At 42.7% G+C, this 23,654-nt stretch overlaps 1 protein-coding gene across 1 annotated transcript in view; it reads left to right on the forward strand.

Annotated features, from left to right (window-relative positions):
* CNTNAP2 (contactin associated protein like 2) overlaps positions 1 to 23,654 on the forward strand; it is a 2,918,762-nt gene that overhangs the window by 2,546,073 nt on the left and 349,035 nt on the right. The window contains exon 15 of the mRNA XM_029589581.1: positions 11,174 to 11,344. Coding sequence (XP_029445441.1) covers positions 11,174 to 11,344 — 171 coding nt within the window. The remainder of the gene's footprint in view (positions 1 to 11,173; positions 11,345 to 23,654) is intronic.

Genomic DNA, 23,654 nt, shown 5'->3' on the forward strand with positions numbered 1-23,654 from the left:
ATTCTCTCTCTCCCTTTCTATGTGCATCCAGAACACTACTAAAGGGTGTCAAGTCTTCCTCTCAAGGAGGGGTGCGCATGATCTTCCAGGAGGCCACATATGTCGTACCGTGGGGGAAGGTGCATGCGGCCGCCGGTGGACCCAATCCCATCGATGGCCGAAAACAGAAAGAGAGGCCATGCAGCCACTAGCGGACCTCATCCCACCAGCGGCTGAGCAGGGAAGGGTTTGTGCAGGCCCGCGGTATTAGAACTCGTGAGAGTAGCACTTTCTCACGTTGCACGAGATCAGCATGGAGGAAGTGCTAGTCCCGCAAATTTTTAGTATCACGGGGCCTGCTCAGACGAGGAGGCAGCAGAATGGGCATCAGTGCCAGAAGCAGCGACGAGCAATTGGCTCCTCCCCAACAGCCAAGTGGTGGTGGTGACAGCGGCAGCAGGAATGAGAGAGACTCCGATGCTGCAGGCATAACAAAGAGTGGGGGCCTGCCTTCAGTGTGTGTATGGGAGCTTGTGAGTGTGGGTGAAAATGGGTGCCTGCCTGGGAGTCTGTATATGTTTGTGTGAGAGTGCTTGCCTGAGGGTCTGTGTGTGTGAGAGAGAGAGAGAATGGGTGCCTGCCTGGGGATTGATCTGTGTGTGTGTGAGAGAGAGAATGGGTGCTTACCTGGGAGTCAGTCTGTGTGATTATGAGAGAATGCCTGGGGGTCTGTGTGGGGGTGGGGATAAACAGAGAGAATGAATGCCTTCCTGGGGGTCGGTCTGTGGGTGTGTGAGAGAGAATGGGGGGCCTTCCTGGGGGTCGGTCTGTGTGTGTATATGTATAAGATTGAATGGGTGCCTGCCTGGAGGCCTGTTTGGGCGACAGCCTGTGTGTGTTTGAGGGAATCTGGGGGAGTATTGGCTTTTGTGTGCATGGTGAGGAGAGGGACTTAGAGCCTGTGTATGAGAGTGTGTGAGTATATCAGGGAGCATGTATGTTTGTGAATGTGTGAGAGAGATTGAACACGTGAGAAAGGATAAAGTGTGGGTGTCCCCCTAGCCCCCTAATCCTTGAAAATCTCAGGTATGGACAGCAGGGGCTTTTATTATCCTCATTAGATTTAATTATTGGATGTTAGTTGATATGTGTGCTGTTTTGAAATATTTTATTGGGAAATTTTTAAAAAATGTATATGACTTTAATAGATGTTCTATTTGTCAACAGTAGTTTTGAAATATTTAGACTTTTATGAGTATGATTCTACTATTATAATTGATGCTTTATGCTTCTTGATTTTATTGTTTTATGAGGCAGAGCCGTAGGTAGCTTAAAGCCTATATGGCCACGGCCATAGGTGCCAACCACCATCGAGCGCCACTCACAATGTGGCTTACAATTTGCCTTCCCTTCTCCCGATAAAACCTCAGTCCTCAAGAACTCTGCCACAGCCAGGTGGCAGAGTTCTTGAGGACTGAGGTAAACTGCTCTGTCCCTCCTCCCCTCAGCATCCTCCTTGAAAGGAGGGATGCATGAAATCTCTGAACAAAAATTCAAATGCTGCCACTCAGCCGAGGTGGGCCTGCACATGACACAGCCTCCCTCTGCAATCAGTCATGAGCCTCTCCCGCCCGGCACTCAGCAACAGAAGGAGCAGTGCGGCCCAAGGGGCCACCAGAAGAATTAAGATGGTCCACTCTTCCCTCGCATTCAGAAGTAGGAGGAAAGCATGGCCCACCGGCCAAAAGATGCAGCTTCAGTCAGGAGCAGTAACAGTGCTGACGATGCTAAGAGGGGGATCTGGTGGGCCCTGGGACTGGAGGCTGCTGCTACTGCAGCTGCTGCTGCTTCTTTTGCATCCTGATCCGCCCACTGCCCACCCACAACTTATACAGGTAACGTTTTAGCCATTATAAGGGACTTATTCAGTTAAACGACAGCCACCGAACGTGGGCGCATATTCAGCGGCAGCTACTTAGCCGCATAAGTTCCTCTTATTCGGCTAAATAGCGCTAAACGCGCTTTGAATATCAGGCCCATTGTGTTTTATTCTATAGAAAGATATCTAACATTAGACCATACTTTAACCCAGGATGGGTTAAAGCATTATGAATCTATATTTTGGAATAAAAAAAATCAACGTAAAAAGCAGTAACTTTTTTATTTTTTACAGCCAATTTATGAGGGACATACACTCCAGTATTCACAGTGCTTGCTTTGCTAGAAAACATTTCACACATCACTGTGCAGCAGTAACACTTTACAATTATTGCACCTACTAATCTTTCAATTTATAACAATTTAATTTGTTAACATAACTGGCAATTCTTAGCACATCAAGCAATAGAAATGTAAACTGAGATTTGGGTATACAAGTTTAGAAATGTTGAATATAGCCTTATTTGCAGTTGCATGCCTTGATTAAACATTCAGGGGTAGATCTTAAAAAAGTACGCGCGCGCGTACTTTTGTTCGTGCAACCGGTGCAAACAAAAGTGCGCCAGATTTTATAAGATACACACGTAGCCGCGTGTATCTTATAAAAGCCGGGGTCGGCGCGCGCAAGGCTGCGCAAAATCGGCAGCCTGCGCGTGCCGAGCCGCGCAGCCTGCCTCCGTTCCCTCCGAGGCCGCTCCGAAATCGGAGCGGCCTCGGAGGGAGCCAACAGGCGCTCCGGCAAGCGAGTGCCCTGCGCGCGTAAATCCAGCAGGATTTACGCGCGCAGGCCTTTTAAAATCTACCCCTCAGCTAATTTACAGCTGGTGTGTGACTGCCGAAGGATGGGCAATAAAAGGATTTAAATTCTCATGGGAATTGTGCTGAATAAAAACATAAAAACAAAAGAAGTGCTAAACTGGGTCAGACCAAGGACCATCAAGCCCAGCATCCTGTCCCTGACAGTGACCAATCTGGGTCACAAGCACCCGGCAGATCCCTAATAATTGATCTATTTCTTGTATCTCATTCCCAGGGATAAGCACCAGCTTTCTCAAGTAAACCTGGCTAATGACTAGTTAATGAACTTTTCCTTCAGGAACTTGTCCAGTCCTCTTTTGAACCCCACTAGTTTAGTTGCCTTCACCATGTCTCCGGCAACAGATTCTATAGCTTGATTGTGCGCCAAGTGAAAAAATATTTCCTTGCTTGAAAAAATGTTTCCTTGCTTAAAGTTGTAACACCTGGGTTCATTTGATATTTGTTTTACCTTGTTTTTTACTCTAATTTTAGTTTATTTTAATTGCCAGGTTATTTTAAGTTTTTATTTCTATTTTTATTTTATTACTTACAAAGTAATCCACTGTTTATATTTCGATTAATTTTTAACCTTGTTTTTTACAAAGTAATGTTTGTATTCTTTTTATCTATTTATGACTAATTGTACACTGTCTAGATTGTCCACAAATTGACGATATATAAAATTAATAAATAAATAAATAAATAAAAATAACATTTCAATCTGCTGGTGGCTATTTTTATAAAGTGGTCCGTAGTCCTAGTGTAATATTTACCCATTCCATTCCACTTATGATTTTATACATTTCAATTATATTCCCTCTCAGTCATCTTTTTTCCAAGCTAAAGAGCCCTAATCTGTTTAGGCTTTCTCCATAAGGGAGCTTTGCCACCCCCTTGTTGCCCTTCTCTGTATCTTTTCTATATCTGCTATATCTTTTTTAAGATGGGGCAACCAGAACAGCACACAATACTGAAAAAAATATAGCAGAAATAGAAAAGATACAGAGAAGGGCATAAAAAATGATAAAGGGGATGGAAAAATTCTCTTATGGAGAAAGGCTAAACAAACTTGTATAAGTTATTTTCTCCCAATTTATTAGGAATAATGTAGCTCCCATATTTAATCTCAGCCTTGTGAAAGAAAAACAAACTTCATAATTATGTGGCCCTGGTCCTATGTTCTGGCCCCTGCGCCACTAACCTCTATCATTATTATTCATCGGTGGCTGGTTGTGTAGAAAAGTGCAGTAAATTCCATTAAGTGTATGGAGAAATGATTTCTAAGGAAAATGCACCCTGTGGGCCGTATTTTAAGAGGTACGCATGGGTGTAAATTTGTGTGCGCAACCCGGCGCGCATAAATGTACACCTGATTTTATAACATCCGGGGTCGGAGCGCGCAAGGGGGTACACACTAGTGTACCTTGCGTGCGCTGAGCCCTAGAGGAACCCCGATGGCTTTCCCAGTTCCCTCCGAGGCCGCTCCAAAATTGGAGCGGCCTCGGAGGGAACTTTCCTTGTGCCCGCCCCCCAGCCCTACCTGAAAACTCCCCCTTACCTTTGTTTTACAAGTTGTGCCTGCCTCTGGCCATGCCCCGGGACATACGCGCGTCCTGGGGCTTGTGCGCACTGCCGAAGCTATGCAAAATAGGCTCGGCACGCGCAGGGGTAGGTTTTCGGCGGTTATGCGTGTATATTACACGCGTAACCCTTTGAAAATCTACCCCATAAGGTCTAAAATACTTTACTGATGTCAATTTTACAATGAATACCTCTGACTATGTCTGTAATAACACCCCCTACCCCCAACCCACCTCCCAAAAACTCACCCCGAATCAAAGTGTCCCCTTACAATGCTCCATATATAGAGCATCAGACCAATCCCCCTAAAGAGTGTCTCTCTCTCTCTCTTTCTCTCTCTCTCTCACACACCTAACAAGCAGCCATAGCAAAGTGGTGTGTGCAGGCTGAGGAAAATTAGGGGTCTATGTGTATCAGTGCTGGCCCTGCCTCCAAAACACCCATGCCCTGCCTACTTTTCCTAGCCACATGTATGCATGCCCTTTCCAGCTATTAAAAATTTGCATAGTTCCCATGCAGCCCACTTACACACATATAGGGTCATTTCTGCATGTGCAAGGCTTTTAAAATCTACCTCTAAATGTATAGTTTTCCCTGGCAGACATCAGGGCTGAAAGACAACACCTGTGGTAAGACCAAATATATATGATCTCTGCCCAGGGAGTTCTATACGTTGGGTTTTACCATCTAAGAAGGAAGTAAACCACTGCAGAACTGTACAACTTATCCCAATGTCACTCAGGTGTCAAAAATCTATTGTAGTTCTCTCTAAAAAGAAAAATTGCTATCTGGATATTGAATAGATTTACATTACAGCATGCTAAATATGTATTTTATAGTCCATGGTATCAAATGTTGCTGTTAAATCTAATAGTACAAGAAAAAACATATGCAAAAAACTTTTCAATAAATAAAAAGATTTTTTTTAAAAAACCCATTCTCTGCAAAATCACCTTTGAAAAAAATCTAAAAAAGAAAGTAAAAGAGTCTCAGTGTCATGATTAGCTCGGAATCCATATTGGTAATCATTAAGCATAGAACAATTTTCTTCAGAAGTTGAACCACAAATGGCAAGTTGGAAATTGGGCGATAATGGCTTATCTCAGTACTGTCTAAATTAGGTTTTTTTTGTAAACTGGTCTCACTGAAGCCGATTTTAAAAGGGCAGGTATATGGCCTTCTTGAAGGGAAAGGTTCACAGAAGTGCAAAAATAGCTCGTAATTCACCCCTGAGGCCTTTAGGAGGGGCATTGGAGCAATTGTTTAGTGGGTAAAATTAATCTACCTAATACTAATAGTATCTTGTACCTCTGACATACGCAAAGGATTCCCATAATATTTCTACTTCATTATGATAATGTACTGGGGTAATTGGAAACAAAGAAGAAATGTTATCAGTTTTTTCTTTAAAGAAACAACCTTTTATTTGAAAGTTTACATTTGTCTGAGAATTCTTATTAGTAGTAGGTGAGGTTAAAGTCTGCAATATATTGAATAATTCAATGGGCCGACTAGGGGCAGATTGGTTGTGGGTTGCAAAATAATGACATTTCTGCAGTTCAGCCTCCATCTGATATTCCCTAAGTGCCAGATTTTAAGACGTACAAGTGGGCGTACATTTGTGTGCACAACCCGGTGTGCACACAAATGTACGCCCAATTTTATAACATGTCCCTTCTCCATCACCAAGGGGTTGCCTCCTTCTCGTGACGTCGGGTGACAGGAACCAAAATGGCGCCGGCGCTACCTTTGCCCTGCCATATGGTAAGGGCAAAGGGCCACCGGCGCCATTTCTTTTAACGTAGCCGTGGCCCGAGAACGGGAGATCGCGCCGGGACCCCCCCACTGGACCCCCAGGTAATTTAAAACATTTTGGGGGGCTTCGGGAGGGTGGGGGATTTATTTTAAAGGGTCGGGGTGGGTTTTAGGGTGCCGGTTTTCCCACCCTCCCCCGATTTACGATTTTTTACGATTTAAAAAAAACAAAAACCATGACGATCAGATTTCCCTCCCCCCCCCCATCCAAAATCGATCGTTAAGATGATCGATCACCCGATTCACATCCCTATTATCCACTATGATGCATAGATCTTTTTCCCCGAGTGGTAGCTCCTAATATGGAACCTAACATCATGTAATTTCTGCATGGGTTATTTTTCCCTATATGTAACACCTTACACTTGTCCACATTAAATTTCATCAGCCATTTGAATGTCCAATCTTCCAATCTTTCAAGGTCCTCCTGCAATTTATCACAATATGCTTGTGATTTACTCTAAATAATTTTGTATCATCTGCAAATTTGATAACCTCACTCGCCGTATTCCTTTCCAGATCATTTATAAATATATTGAAAAGCATCTGTCCAAGTACAGATCCCTGAGGCACTCCACTGTTTACCCTTTTCCACTGAGAAAATTGACCATTTAATCCTACTCTCTGTTTCCTGTCTTTTAACCAGTTTGTAATCCATGAATGTGTGTGGGAGAGAGACAGAGAGCATGTATGCCTGTGTATGAAAAAGATCGAGTGTGCATGTGTGTGAGGGACAGACAAAGATCATGAATGTGCATGTATGTGTTTGTGTGTGTGTGAGAGACAAAATATGAGGTGCATGTGTGAGAGGGAGACAGAGTAGGAGTGTGCATGTTTGTGTGACAGCATGAGAGTGTGTGCGTGTGATAGAGAGAATGTGTTTATGTGAGAGACAGCATGTGTGTGAGTTATCTAGCTAAATGGCTTTGAATGTTGCCCTGCAAATGTTTCAGTACTCACGAATATTTCCAATGCAAGAAAATGCACACTTTCTCTACATAATTTAAAACATATATGAGTATATTTTAGGTGCACAAAGAAAAATGGCATGTACACATAATAACCCAATTTATAAGTGGAGGCAGGTTTTTGAAAACCGGGACAGTGGGCCCCGGTAATTTGTAAACAATTATAATAAGTTTGGAGGTGATGTTTGCATGGCCCGACAGTGACTTTAAATAATGTTTTTGGGGGGAGGGAGGGAAGGGATTGGTCCGCTTATCCTATTATTTGTTTTTTGGGGGATTGCTTATGACAGTGCTACTTAGCCAGATATTTTTCAAGATATCCAGTTAAGTAGCACATTCTCCAACCATACAAAGTGGATCTCTTCTGAATTTTTCAAAGATTCAAAGTAGATTTTTTCAGATCTCCTTGAAACTATGGATATATTTGAAGAAGATGGCCCGGACGTGGAAGGTAGCGGGGCCTCCGATCATGGACGTCCGGGTGCTCAAGGCAGCAGCCTCTGAGTGTACATAACTCCCGGTGTCCATGCGGTGTCCAAGCGTCCATTAGTATGCCTCTTACCTGCTGAAAGCGTTGCCGATCTTCCAAAAGATATCCAAAGGTACCGCTGTAACCGCTCTGTCCTGGCCCGAACCAAATACAAAGGAACTTTCTTACTTGGCGATGCGACTTATATACACGTCCAAGATAGGATTATGATGCGGCGATGATGTCACAAAGAGGGAACAATGGGATAAGTTTCCAGATCAATGAAAACTTACATTTTCGTTACATTTTAAAAATTACATTTCCTGTTCCATTGAAATGACATGTATGGTATGGACGCAGCGCACCCTGGATACTGTATAGTTCTATAACTTCCTATACAGTAAAATGGATAGCGAGCACCTACTGCGCAATAGATGCGCCTTTGGCGCTGCTTGGATTTGCATCTAATTTGAATACTGAATCGAGTGGATTGTGAACCAAAATGTGTGCGTAGCAAATGAGCGGGCGCTGGACTCTGCCGCACTTTATTTTACGCGTCGGTACTGTATCGGCCTCATAGGCTGCAGCCTAACATGGCTACTTTTCCCATCTAAAAATGATTGATATTTGTCCGTTTGTCAAGCTCATACAACTGACAGCTGGGAGATATCCTAGGGATGTGAATCGTTTTTTGACGATTTAAAATATCGTCCGATATATTTTAAATCGTCAAAAATCGTTAGAGGCGATATATAAATAGGACTTCCCCCGATTTATCGTCAAAAATCGTAAATCGGGGGAAGGGAGAGGGGAAGGGGGAGGGCGGGAAAACCGGCACACTAAAACAAATTTTGCAGGTATTGCAAAATGGCGCCGGCCGTATGGCCATATTGCCGTACTGCAAAATGGCCGGCGCCATTTTTCATTACGGCAACACGATTCGAGTGCAGGAGGTCGTTCCCGGACCCCCGCTGGACCTTTGGCAAGTCTTGTGGGGGTCAGGAGGCCCCCCAAGCTGGCCAAAAGTCCCTGGGGGTCCAGCGGGGGTCCGGGAGCGATCTCCTACGCTCGTGACGTCTGGGGACAGGAACTAAAATGGCGCCGGCGCTACCTTTGCCCTGTCATATGACAGGATGCAATACTTGTGGCAATTTATCTAATATATCACACAACTATAATATTCAATAATACATAGTGACATATAAATATATTTTTTTCAATCTTTATTAAATGACAAAAATATTAAAAAATCCCAAACAAATTTCTTTTAAATATACCCCGGATCACCACTTTTTAAAAATTCAACAACACCATACTCTTTCACATCCCATTCATTCAACACATTCACACATCAATTTGTGCAAAAAATAATTTGTGCAAAAAGTTTTTGAAATTCACATTAGATATACAACAGATGTTTCATATGTTTTTGATAAGCAGAAAGAGTCCAATTTCACCAGAATTCTTCTTTGTTCCCAGAACATCAAATGATTCAATGTGTCTTTATCCTCTCGACATGTTTCGCCTCTCTTCAGGCTTCTTCAGGAGAGCTTTTGTAAAGTCTCCCACTGCTTATATCCTTGTCCTCAATTGTTATCCAAAGGAATAGTTTCTCTATAAACATTTTCTCTATAAACATTTTACAATATATATTACCTGAACGTCCCAGCTAATCCCTCTTAGACGTGCAGCAGATATCCCCGACTCTTATTTCACATTCATTTTTAATACATCTCACTTCACCTAAAGTCAAGTAAATCAGGAAACTTAAATATTCAAAACTCCAAAGATAAAATTTCACACATATATAGGTTGAATTATTTGATGTTCTGGGAACAAAGAAGAATTCTGGTGAAATTGGACTCTTTCTGCTTATCAAAAACATATGAAACATCTGTTGTATATCTAATGTGAATTTCAAAAACTTTTTGCACAAATTATTTTTTGCACAAATTGATGTGTGAATGTGTTGAATGAATGGGATGTGAAAGAGTATGGTGTTGTTGAATTTTTAAAAAGTGGTGATCCGGGGTATATTTAAAAGAAATTTGTTTGGGATTTTTTAATATTTTTGTCATTTAATAAAGATTGAAAAAAATATATTTATATGTCACTATGTATTATTGACTGTCATATGACAGGGCAAAGGTAGCGCCGGCGCCATTTCTATCAATGCACCCGTGGCCCGAGAGTGGAAGATCACACCGGGACCCCCCCACAGGACCCCAGGTAATTTAAGACATTTTGGGGGGGTTCGGGAGGGTGGAGGATTTATTTTAAAGGGTCGGGGTGGGTTTTAGGGTTGTTTTAGTGTGCCGGTTTTCCCGCCCTGCCCCGATTTACGATTTACATGATATTTAAAAAAACTAAACCGCGACGATCCGATTCCCTCCCCCCCCCCCCCAGCCAAAATCGATCGTTAAGACGATCGATCAAACGATTCACATCTCTAATCCTTAGCATGAAGGAGATGGGGTGAGGGTATAAAGGGTAATGACCACATCTGGCTTATATGAATGACAACTAGGAAATAATAGACTAAGTGGGCCTTATCTGATGGCATTCTGCTATGTTCCTATGTAATTAATAGTTCATGAACAATGAGATTATATATAGGTAGCACTTCAAAGTTTCTAATATGTATATGTTTCTTCATACATAATTTTCTCCTTCTATTCAGTTACATTTCATTTCTTTTATCATAAAAATCATATTTTCCAGGGTAGTTTTCCAATTTATATATTTTTTCTCTCAACCACTTTTCCCCAGGATCCAGTTTAAAACAAAAGTTTTATCTTAATTGGGTTTTCCTGATCAGCAAATTTAAATAGAAATAAATAAAAGAGATGCTGTGGAAGGCAGGGAGATCAGAGAAAGATATACCTTAAGGAAGAAGAGTGATACATGGGACACAAGTCAGTAAGAGAGAGTTAGGGCTAAGAGGGAAATTAAAGAAAAATTAGAAATAAGTAGTTAAAAATAGAAAAGAGCAAGAAAGAACAGAAATGAAAAACAAACCAAGAATAAACATGGGAAACAGTTTCATTTTAAAAAGAAAACATTTAATAATGGAAAGTTTTTCAACTGAAAAATCAGCTTTTTGTGCATATTAAATTGTGCAAAATTATATGAAGATTTATGCAAATGTACTATATGATCTTGAAAATTGTGCCACAGGAATTTTTACCCTTCCCAAAGAGTCTACTCATGGGCTTCAATAGAAAAGCAGTAGCATTAATTACATATACTTCTGACACACTGAAAACTCATCTAGAGAACATAAATTTTCTTTTGCCCGTACATCTAAAATCTCTAACCAATGTGTGAACAAAAAAACAGACCATCAGAAATGTATATGTTCAGCTTTGATGCGGCTTCAGCAAAAGTGAAGACAATTGAAATCTGATATACTTCTGGTTAACTTTGTGTTGGCCAAGGGCAAGTTCAATGTGAACCCTAAATGGAAGGTGACAAGAAACCACATGTGGTGCTTAACCTAATATATATGAGACTTCTCTTATCTGAACATACAGGGTGCCTCTGGGACAATGCACATGAAAGAATGCTGAAATGCTAACACATCATTTTGAATCTTACCTAAAATGCCATCTCTGTTTTGTCCTAGGAAATTACTGGAATGCAGCTTCCTTCAATACTCCATCTTCCTACCTTCACTTCTCCACATTCCAGGGGGAAACAAGTGCTGACATCTCATTTTACTTCAAGACATCTGCTCCAGATGGAGTTTTTCTTGAGAACTTGGGAAACACAGACTTCATCAAACTTGAGCTAAAATGTGAGTGTTCTGTTTGCTGCTCTCGTTCTGCAGAATGACTGTTTCAGGAATAGTTCTGACTTTTTGGTTCCTCAAATTATAATCCAAAGTGCAAACGATACCTGCTAGAGTTTAGGTATTCCTTTTCTATCTAACCCAGTTATCTAAATATCTATAGTTCTGTAGCTTTTTAACACCATGTACTGATTTCTGAAGGAGGTTTTTTTTTTCATATATAATAAGAAAAATGCATGATACATCAATCCCTGTACATCTATTCTTAAAGTAAATGCTTTATTTGAACCAAATGGGTATTATAGTATGAATCAGCTGCTTCAGCACTCTGCTTTAGATATTAATCACTTTGTCGTAGGGAAGCCAAACATATGATACATATGGTATTTCATTCATCTATAGTATAGTAGGAATCTTGTCCACTAAGGGAAAGTCCTATCAGTCAAATCTAAATAGATTTATTTTGATTGGGTGAATAGAGAATTGGATCAAGAAATGGCATTTCAATGTGATCTACTTGAATTTCAGCAAAGCTATTGATATGGGCCCACATAGGAAGCTTGTGAATAAAGGGATAGATTTTAAAAGGTGCATGCGTGCGACTATGTGCGCATGGTTCCCAGCACGCGCACATGGACATTATTATTTTATAACATGCAGGCGTCGGCATGCGCATCTTATAAAATGTGATGTCCGTGCACACATGCGCACCGGAATTTAACATCCGTGCACACATGTGCGGGCGGCCCACGACTCACGCACACGGGTGGGGGGGGTGATTTTACAACCTACGTGCAGTGACACGATCGGCTGGTTCCCAGTTCCCTCCCAGTCCGCTCCAATTAAGGAGTGGACTGGGAGGGAATTTTCCTAACTCTATCCCTCCCTCTTCCCTTCTCCCAACCTCTAACATAACCCTACCTAGCCCCAAATTTTTTATTTTAATACTTATTACTCCTCCAGTGCAGAAGTATCTTCTGCCAGGCAGCCAGCTGCTGATGCATACTTCCCCGGGACAGCGTAACCTCCGATTTTTATGCATGCAAGACTCTTAAAGTTTGAGTGAAAATGAGAAGTTTGGGAGTGAGCGCCAAGATGGTGGTGTGGGTTACAAACTGGTTGACTGATAGAAATGGAATGATAAATGAAACCGGCTCTGAAAAGAGAACGGTGTTAAATGGAGTGCCACAAGGATCAATGTTGGGACCGGTTCTGTTCAATATCTTTGTGAGTGGCATTGCGGAAGGGATAGAAGATAAAATTTGTCTATTTTCGAATCATATTAAGATCTGCAACAGAATGGACATGCCTGAAGAGGTAAAAAGAATGATTTAAGAAAACTTGAACAGTGGTCGAAGATGCAAAGAAATATAAAGTCATGCATCTTGAGTGCAGCAATCTAAAAGACCTGTATGTAATATGGGGTGAAAGACTGTTGAGCATGGACCAAGAGAGGGACCTTGGGTGATAGTGTCTGTTGATCTGAAGATAGTGAAGCAATGTGACAAGGTGATTGTTAAAGCCAGAAAAATGCTGGGCTGTATAGAGAGAGGAACAACTGGTAAGAAAAAGAAGATGATAATCCCCTTGTACAGGCCCTTGGTGAGGCCTCACCTGGAGTATTGTGTTTAGTTCTGGAGCCCGTATCTCAAAAAGAATAGAGACAGGATGGAGGCGGTCCAGAAAGGGGCAATAAAAATAGTGTGGGGTCTGTGTAGGAAGACCTATGAAGGTTCTGAATATTAGAGATGTGAATCGTGTCCTCGATCGTCTTAACGATCGATTTCGGCTGGGAGGGGGAGGGAATCGTATTGTTGCCGTTTGGGTGTGTAAACTATCGTGAAAAATCGTTAAAATCATGAGCCGGCACACTAAACCCCCCTAAAACCCACCCCGACCCTTTAAATTAAATCCCCCACCCTCCCGAACCCCCCCCAAATGCTTTAAATTACCTGGGGATCCGGCGGTCCAGAACGGCGGCGGTCCAGAACGGCCCCCTCAATAGAATCGTGTTGTCTTCAGCCGGCGCCATTTTTCAAAATGGCGGCGGCCATAGACAAAAACGATTCGACGGAGGAGGTCGTTCCGGACCCCCGCTGGACTTTTGGCAAGTCTTGTGGGGGTCAGGAGGCCCCCCCAAGCTGGCCAAAAGTTTCCTGGGAGTCCAGCGGGGTTCCGGGAGCGATTTCTCGCCGCGAATCGTTTTCGTACGGAAAATGGCGCTGGCAGGAGATCGACTGCAGGAGGTCGTTCAGCGGAGGTTCCGGACCGCCGCTGAACGACCTCCTGCACTCGATCTCCTTCCGGCGCCATTTTCCGTATGAAAACGATTTGCGGCGAGAAATCGCTCCCGGAACCCCGCTGGACTCCCAGGAAACTTTTGGCCAGCTTGGGGGGGGCCTCCTGACCCCCACAAGACTTGCCAAAAGTCCAGCGGGGGTCCGGAACGACCTCCTCCGTCGAATCGTTTTTGTCTATGGCCTCCGCCATTTTGCGGCGGCCATTTTGAAAAAATGGCGCCGGCTGAAGACAACACGATTCTATTGAGGGGGCCGTTCCGGACCGCCGCCGTTCTGGACCACCGCCGGATCCCCAGGTAATTTAAAGCATTGGGGGGGGGTTCGGGAGGGTGGGGGATTTAATTTAAAGGGTCGGGGGTGGGTTTTAGGGGGTTTTAGTGTGCCGGTTTTCCTGCCCTCCCCCTTCCCCCGATTTACGATTTTTTAACGATAAATCGGGGGAATTGGTATTGTATCGTGGCCCTAACAATTTTTTGATGATTTAAAATATATCGGACGATATTTTAAATCGTCAAAAAACGATTCACATCCCTACTGAATATGTATACCCTGGAAGAGAAGAGGTGCAGAGGGGAGGGATATGATACAGACCATCAGATTTCAGAAAGATTTTATTGATGCACAATCATCAAACCTTTTCTGTTGAAAAGTAAACAGTAGAACTAGGAGTCACGAAATGAAACCCCAGGGGATGACGACTCAGAACCAACCAGGAAATATTTCTTCATGGAGAGGGTGGTGGAAGCCTGGAATGCGCTTCGCGGAGGTGGTGAAGACAAAAACAGTCAAGAATTCAAAGGGGCATGAGATAAACACTGTAGGTCCATAAAGGCTAGAGGATGGAAATGAAGGCAAGGTTGTAGGGGGGTAACCCAATTGGTGTGACAGTTAATACCCTTAACAGATGCACAGGGATTTCTACCCTCAACCAATAAGTCTTGATACTTTTGATGCAACTGCAACATCTCTCCTCACTTTGATGGCTGGGGGGAAAATGGGGACTGGATTCAGATAGCAACCAAAATGAGCCTCGAGTTTTACGGACTGGGATACTGATATACAGACATGAGGGGAAAAGCACAGGACTGCTTCTACAGCCAAGTCCAAAAGCAAAGCAAGTCAAGCAGCATTGCCTGAGTTTCAAGAAGGCTCCTCACCCAGTTCAAATGTTGCAAGTATGGTTTGACAGTTGCTTGGTTTTTATTGTACATAAGAACATAAGAAATTGCCATGCTGGGTCAGACCAAGGGTCCATCAAGCCCAGCATCCTGTTTCCAACAGAGTCCAAACCAGGCCACAAGAACCTGGCAAGTATCCAAACACTAAGAAGATCCCATGCTACTGATGCAATTAATAGCAGTGGCTATTCCCTGAGTTAACTTGATTAATAGCCATTAATTGACTTTTCCAAGAACTTAGCCAAACCTTTTTTGAACCCAGCTATACTATCTGCACTAACCACATCCTCTGGCAACAAATTCCAGAGCTTTATTGTGCGTTGAGTGAAAAAGAATTTTCTCCGATTAGTCTTAAATGTGCTACTTGCTAACTTCATGGAATGCCCCCTAGTCCTTCTATTATTCGAAAGTGTAAATAACCGAGTCACATCTACTCGTTCAAGACCTCTCATGATCTTAAAGACCTCTATCATATCCCCGATCAGCTGTCTCTTCTCCAAGCTGAACAGCCCTAATCTCTTCAACCTTTTCTCATAGGGGAGCTGTTCCATCCCCTTTATCATTTTGGTTGCCCTTCTCTGTACCTTCTCCATCGCAACTATATCTTTTTTGAGATGCGGAGACCAGAATTGTGCACAGTATTCAAGGTGCGGTCTCACCATGGAGCGATATAGAGGCATTATGACATTTTCCGTTTTATTAACCATTCCCTTCCTAATAATTCCTAACATTCTGTTTGCTTTTTTGATGCTGCAGCACACTGAGCCGACGATTTTAAAGTATTATCCACTATGATGCCTAGATCTTTTTCCTGGGTGGTAGCTCCTAATATGGAACCTAACATCGTGTAACTACAGCAAGGGTTATTTTTCCCTATATGCAACACCTTGCACTTGTCCACATTAAATTTCATCTGCCATTTGGATGCCCAATCTTCCAGTCTTGCAAGGTCTTCCTGTAATGTATCACAGTCTGCTTGTGATTTAACTACTCTGAATAATTTTGTATCATCCGCAAATTTGATAACCTCACTCGTCGTATTCCTTTCCAGATCATTTATATATATATTGAAAAGCATCGGTCCAAGTACAGATCCCTGAGGCACTCCACTGTTTACCCTTTTCCATTGAGAAAATTGACCATTTAATCCTATCTCTGTTTCCTGTCTTTTAATCGGTTTGTAATCCACAAAAGGACATCGCCTCCAATCCCATGACTTTTTAGTTTTCATAGAAGCCTCTCAGGAGGGACTTTGTCAAACGCCTTCTGAAAATCCAAATACACTACATCTACCGTTTCACCTTTATCCACATGTTTATTAATTCCTTCAAAAAAATGAAGCAGATTTGTTAGGCAAGACTTCCCTTGGGTAAATCCATGTTGACTGTGTTCCATTAAATCATGTCTTTCTATATGCTCTACGATTTTGATCTTGAGAATAGTTTCCACTATTTTTCCTGGCACTGAAGTTAGGCTCACTGGTCTATAGTTACCCGGATTGCCCCTGGAGCCTTTTTTAAATATTGGGGTTACATTGGCCACCCTCCAGTCTTCAGGTACAATGGATGATTTTAATGATAGGTTACAAATTTTAACTAATAGATCAGAAATTTCATTTTTTCATTCCTTCCGTACCCTAGAATGTATACCATCCGGTCCAGGTGATTTGCTACTCTTTAGTTTGTCAATCTGGCCTACCTCATCTTCCAAGTTCACAGTGATTTCGTTCAGTTTGTCTGACTCATCACCCCAGAAAGCCATCTCCGGAACTAGTATCTCCCCAACATCCTCATTAGTAAACACGGAAGCAAAGAATTAATTTAGTCTTTCTGCAATGGCCTTATCTTCCCTAAGAGCCCCTTTAACCCTTCGGTCATCTAATGGTCCAACCGACTCTCTCACAGGTTTCTTGCTTTGGATATATTTTAAAAAGTTTTTATTATGAGTTTTTGCCTGTATGGCCAACTTCATTTCAAATTCTCTCTTTGCCTGTCTTATCAATGTTTTATACTTAACTTGACAATGCTTTATCCTATTTTCTTCAGATGGATCCTTCTTCCAATTTTTGAAGGATGTTTTTTTGGCTAAAATAGCTTCTTTCACCTCACCTTTTAACCATGACGGTAATCGTTTTGCCTTCCTTCCACCTTTCTTAATGCGCGGAATACATATGGACTGTGCCTCTAGGATTGTATTTTTAAACAATGTCCTAGCCTGTTGAACACTTTTAACCTTTACAGCTGCACCTTTCAGTTTTTTTCTATTTTCCTCATTTTATCAAAGTTTCTCTTTTGAAAGTTTAGTGTTAGAGTTGCAGATTTACTTATTGTCCCCCTTCCAGTTATTAGTTTAAATTTGATCATGTTATGATCACTATTGCCAAATGGCCCCACCACCGTTAGCTCTCTCACCAAATCCTGCGTTCCACTAAGAATTAAATCTAAAATAGCTCCCTCTCTTGTTGTAAATATTACTACTGCACAGTCTACCTTAAGAGAAACTTGAAGGTAACCTACATGGCACGGCAGATATTACCATAAGAAGCCTCATGGGCAGACTGGAGGGACCTTTTGGTCCTTTTCTGCCATCATTAGTATGTTACTATTTTACTACATAAATCTCTAGGATGTTATGATAGAAGGTATGCTCCAGTATGACAATTGTATTTATTTTATCTATTTACTTACTTACTTGCTTTCAATACTATAGTTCACCATTTTACCAAGATCTGTTTGTGGTGGATTACAACATAACAATTTAAAACAATTAATACAGCCACCAATTAAAATACAAATTGTTGACGTCCGGAAGTGGATCCTTAGGCTGACCACCCGTGAGGCGGACGGGAGGCAGACTTGGGAGCCGGAGACGAGACTTCACCTGGAAACCCGAGCCTCCCCCGGAGGAGCCGTTGGAGACTGGGTCGCTAGGGCTTAGGTGGCTTCGCCCTGGAAGTCCGAGGTCCCCCCAGGAGGAGCCCGTAGGGACCCGGACCGCTGGGACTTAGGAGAGAGGCGAGACCGCAGGGAAGACCAGGCCCGGACCGGAGACAGGGAATGCTGCAGGAGATGAAGCGGAGCAGGAACAAGGCAGACGGCTGAAGACGGAGTCGAAGAGACGTACCAGGATCTGGGCAGGCAGCTGAAGACGGAGTCGAAGAAACGTACCAGGATCAGGGCAGGCAGCTGAAGACGGAGTCGAAGAGCGTACCAGGATCAAGCAAGCAGGCACCTGAAGCAGGAGCTGGAGAACAGGAACAGGCAAGGAGGGAACCAGGAACCAGAAGGCTAGGAACAGGCAGGCAGGAATGCAGGACAGGAATCCGCAGGCAACTAGCAAGTAGCGACCACGTTGCAAGCACAGAGGGAAGTCAGACGCCGAGTTAAATCCCCCTCGGCGTCTGACGTCAACCAGGAGGCGGAGCTGGGCTTTCGCGCCGAAAGCCCTTCAAAAGGGCCTTCCCTGCGCCGAAAGCCCTTCAAAAGGGCCTCCTCCTCCGGCGGCGTCTCCCTTGTGGGAGTGCTGCCGACCAGGCCGCAGCCACCACGATCGCGTCATCCTCGTGGGCTCGGGCCAGGTAAGGGGTTTGGTCGCACTCCTCGCGACCGAAACCACAACACAAATTACATATTAAAAACTTACTTAAATAGCAAACTCTTCAAAATGTTACAAAAACATTTGAAATCAGAAATCAAATGAAAATAATCAGGGAGGGTATGCCATAAAAATGGGGTGACCAAAGAAAAAGCTCGGGCAGTCATATATTGGAGCCTGACAGACCTAGCCTCAGGCAATCACAACAATTGTTTGTTACTAGATCTTAAAGAACACTGCAACTCATGCAATGAGAGAGCATTTTTTAAATAATCAGGACAAGGGCCAATAAAGCACATGATAAACCAAAACAAAAATCTTAAATTTCACCCGCTGCTCAATCGTCAACATTGCAGGACTCAATTAATATTTCAGAGCTCCTAAGCAAATGGATAAAAGAGAAAGGCAAATGAGATTTGTCTTCACAGGACATTTTGCCTTATATTTACTTACTACTGAGAAGACAAGCTCATCTAGCAGGGTCATCGCTATCACAAACACCAATAATGGAAGCCACAGTAAATAAAACACATTATCATGCATTAAACATTAATAAATTGACCCCTACTTTTTCTGCTCCATCTCTTCTATGGAAGTGAATTCTTCCATCATATGCAACAATGATACCGTGTTGTTGCAAGAGACTAGAATATGTAATGTTCAAGATCACAAGACCTTTCAAACCCAGTCAAAAACCAACTGACATAGTCTGTCAGGCTGGAATCAGGGATCACCCCCGCAGAAGCAACACAGGGCTGCAGGGCAGGACTGCAGATGGTCTTCTGCCTAACAAGCCCTCTCCCTTGCTGGATGAGCCCTTGGGATTTGGAGGCCGGTAGGACTTTTCTTCTGGAGAACATCATGGTGATGCGGGTACAGGCACAGGCTGGGGGAACTGGCTAAAGACAGGGACCAGGCTAGGACTGGAGACACGCAGGGATAGGATACCAATCTGGAACCTGTGGCAATGCAGGCTGAACTGGACTAGACAGGACAAACAAACACTGGACTAGACAAGAACAGGACAGGAGAAGACTGGACAAGGACTAGACAAGCAAACAGTAAACAAGAAAGCCCAGACAGGGGCACAAAGCTGATTAGGCAAACCTAGAAGGCCCGAAGGCCGCATGGCATGACAGGGAGGCTCAAGAGGCCACTGAACAAGGCAGGAAGACCTAAGAGGACACAGATCAAAGCAAAGAGGGCTGGAAGGTTACAGAGCAATGCAGGAAGCCAAGGTAGGCCACATGGCAAGGCAGAAGGCCTAGGTAGGCAACAAGGCAAGGCAGGAGGTCAAGGTAGGCCAAAAACAGGAAAGCAAAACAAGGAAACACAGTGGCCAGGTCAAGGAGCCAAAGTTACTCAATGAAGAGGCACCAATGGATGAAGTAGGGCTGGAACTGCCATGTCATGTGATTAGAGAGGGGGTGGCTACAGTACCTGTGAACAAGGCTCGCTGATTACCTCTGTGGCTAGGAGGCTTACAGCAGATGAAACCGTGACACCAACATTTTTTCATATGTATAAATAAAGACAACTGAAAGTTGTTAGTGAACAGGTGTCATGTTGTATTGTATTACACAGCAAATAACATACAAAGTTAAAAGTAACAATAGAAACAGGAAGTAGAAAGGAGTGAAATATAACAAGGTGGAATCAATCTATAAGATAACTTCTGTAACATCTTCCTTTTCTTTGTTCAGTATATGCATAACTTTCTATTGTAAAATGTCCTACAGATTAAGTTTCTTAGGAGGCTTTGAGTGTCGATTACTGTGTGTGTATGTGTGTGTGTGCAGACAGAGCTTTTCTGTGCATGCAGCTGCTGATATCTGTCTGGCATCAGTAGGATGTTATCTTTCCTGGTTATCATTCTTGGCCCCAGACTTCCAAAGGTTGTGACTGCTTTCTCAGGATTCCCATCAATGAAGTTCTTTATTCTCTGTGCTGTAGGATGTACTTGTATAGGAGGGATTGCCTGTTGCTTCAGTTGCATAGTGTGTGTGTTTGCTATCCACAGCTGCCTTGTGAAGCTGGCTACTCAGCTACTCACAGATCCACATGATTACATCAATAAAGTGTTCCTTCAACAACCACTAGATATGAGCAAGATGTAACTTTGTATGCAGGTACTCAGCCTCCAATGGCTTGTTCAGTCTCCCAGTAAAGGTTTCATGCAGATTGGCTCAACAATATTCAATTCAGTCAAATCCCTAGCAGATAAATTGTACCTTGACTTAAAGACCTGCTCTTGTGTGGCAGCCTTTTTGATACACCTTGTATCAGTAATTTACTGGCTGTTGTCAAAGATGTCTTCAGTCTTCTTGATATCAGGTGTTGTGCAGAACTGGTATCCATGCCTTCCACTGATGTGTTTCTCCAGTAGAGAATAGCTTTCCACAGGTCTTTGCCATCCCTTTTTGCCTTCTTGCATAGTTTTTTCGCCATCTTCATAGCTGCTTCAGCTTTACCATTAGTTTGTGGGTGCCTGTGTATGTAGTGACATATTCAGACTCCAAATCAGTAGCAATCTGTTGAAAATGCATGCATGAAACTTGAGGCCCATTAACCAAAATAACTCAATCTGGTTGACCAATTGATGGTCTATGGCATTGGACTAGGACATAAATTGGGCAGACAAGATGAACCTTAGGTTTCTAATCCACTGTCATATTCAATGTTTCTTGAAAATATAGAACAAGCTGTTGATGGTGGCCTGGGAGATGGGGGAAAGAGATGCTCATCTGGCTAAGAAGCCAGAAGCATCTTCTGCCTCACATACAACTGACCATGAAACACAAAACAGAGTCTAGCTCCATTAGGAAATGCAGTACACTAAGACACATATACATGCATTCTTACCGAAAACTATGCTTTCTGAGAGCCAGTCTTTTTCACAACTACTTCACAACTGCTAAGAAGTCCTTCTTTCACATCTTGTCCACACATGCCCCCATGGTGGGTGGAGGGAATTGTGCTAATATATGGACATCATGACAGAACACTTGGCCAACACATCTGTTGGCAGCCTTTTTTGTCTCAAAATTCCTGCATCTTTAGACCAGGGCAATGTTTACTGTTGCGATGGATGGCTTTCAAGGATGTATTCAAACTTTCAACAAGGAAAAACAATAATTCTATGTTACAGGGCTAATATCCTCACATTGTATATCTATACACAATACTCAAGCACATGAGGACTATTCTACTTATCACTTAAACTTAACACATTTTTCAAAACCCAGGGAATTAGTATCAGAATATTTGTGCTCAATCGCTCAGGCTCTTGCCCTATACAGGGCTACAACCATTTTCATGGCAACAATAGCACTAGGTTTTCACCTCATTTACCAATTCCCACTAAATAGCAATTTTTCTGGTTTTTATTCAATATATATGTAATTTAATATTACTTATCTTTTTGTGTTCGTTTTAAAAACCGCTCTGATTTTTCAACACAATTCCGTGAGAGCTCCTTCCAACACCTCCTCTCGTGACACCGAATTGCCTGCCTATAAGGCAATTCAACCACCCGCTATTTTTGTGACTGTTAAAAACTCCGACCTCTACAAAATTAGCTCTGAATTAATTATCTGGATCTCTGGGTTAGAGGCTCACATACTTAAGTTACTTAAGATTTAAGCTTGCTGGGCAGAGTGGATGGACCATTTGGTCTTTTCTGCTGTCATTTCTATGTTTCTATGTATTTCCAGGTTAGAGGAATTTAAATTTATCTTCACCAATCACTAGCTAAAGAGATTTATTACCGTATCATCTTAGTCTTCTTAACCCATTCCATCCAATCCATTCAGGCAGGATGCTGAAAGAAAAACATTTAGCAGAAGAGGATGTCATCTAATCCTGGACACTAATTCCTAGAAACATTTTTGTGTCGCAGTACCATGTAAATGAATGCCACACATAGAATTATAGGGAAAGGACATGAAAGGACATTTTCATGTCCTTTCATGTCCTTTCCCTTTTGGAGCAAACTTTTTATTTATGTGATTTTTTTTATAGTCTTTTCAAAACATTTTGAGTGGAGTTTTTTTTTGTCCCATGTTCATTTTTGTGTTCATATGCTTCATTGTAGGCTCCTTTATTATTTATTTTTTTTTTTTTGTGGTAGTAGTTCCTCCTTTCTCTTCCAGCTCAGTCAGGACCAGTGCTTGGATTCTGGCACCATGAGTCTTCAAACACAGCAACCCAGGGATTTTTCCTTTCTTTTGATAGAGCCGCCCTACCACTGTTCCTAGTCTGGTCATTGCAGCAATTGTCCTGGGGCCAGGAACCCTGCACCAGAGCTCCTTTTGGAACCTTGTATCATGGGATCTACATCCAGCCACTAGGTCTCACCCTTATTGATGACCACAGCCCTCTCCCCCCCCTTGGGATGTGAATGCTTCTTCTGCAGTATCTACTGCCCCAGCCAGCCCAGTGTACAGAAGGCCCAATCTGGGAATCAAACCTGTGATCTTCCACATGGAAGTGTACAGCACTTGCCACTGGCCCAAAGACAGCAGTCAAGATTAAAAAGTCCCACTCAAGATATCCTTGCAACCATAAATGGCATTATCCATAACTGTTAAAAGACCTTTACATCCAGACAGCAGGAAAAACCACTTCAGATTCCAATTTGATATAACATTCTGAAACCAGAGAGGAGGAAATGTTCTATTTTCTCTCCTCCCAACTCACTATTTGTTCTTCTGACCCTATTCCCACTCAGCCACTTATTTCTGTCTCTCCTGCAGTCATGCCCACCATCTGTCACATTCTCAGTCTTTTACTTTCTACTAATCACCTTCAAACATGCTGCGATCACACCATTTCTGAAAATATTTTCACTGGACTCTGCCTGTCTTATAAACCATTATGCCATTCCCTCAGCCCTTTCACATCTGAGCTACTCAAACATGCTATTTACCTCTGCTGGCTTGACTTTCTTGCATCTCAGGTTATTCTCAGTCTGTTTTGATCTGGCTTCCACCACCTGCTTTCCATAGAGAAAGGCCTGGCCAAAGTCTCCGGTGACCTCTTCATTTACAAGGCCAGGCGTCTTTACTCGATTCTCATCCTTCTTCACCTCTCTGCTGCTTTTGACATCAGTGATGATCATTTACTCCTTGCCACTCTGTCCTCAGTTGAACTGCATGACACCATCCTATCTTGATTCTCCTCTTATCTTTCCAAGTGCACATTTAGGGGTTAATTTTCAAATGGTTTTATGAGAGTAAATAGCCT

The sequence above is a fragment of the Rhinatrema bivittatum genome, chromosome 2 (assembly GCF_901001135.1).
Source record: "Rhinatrema bivittatum chromosome 2, aRhiBiv1.1, whole genome shotgun sequence".
NCBI lineage: Eukaryota > Metazoa > Chordata > Amphibia > Gymnophiona > Rhinatrematidae > Rhinatrema > Rhinatrema bivittatum.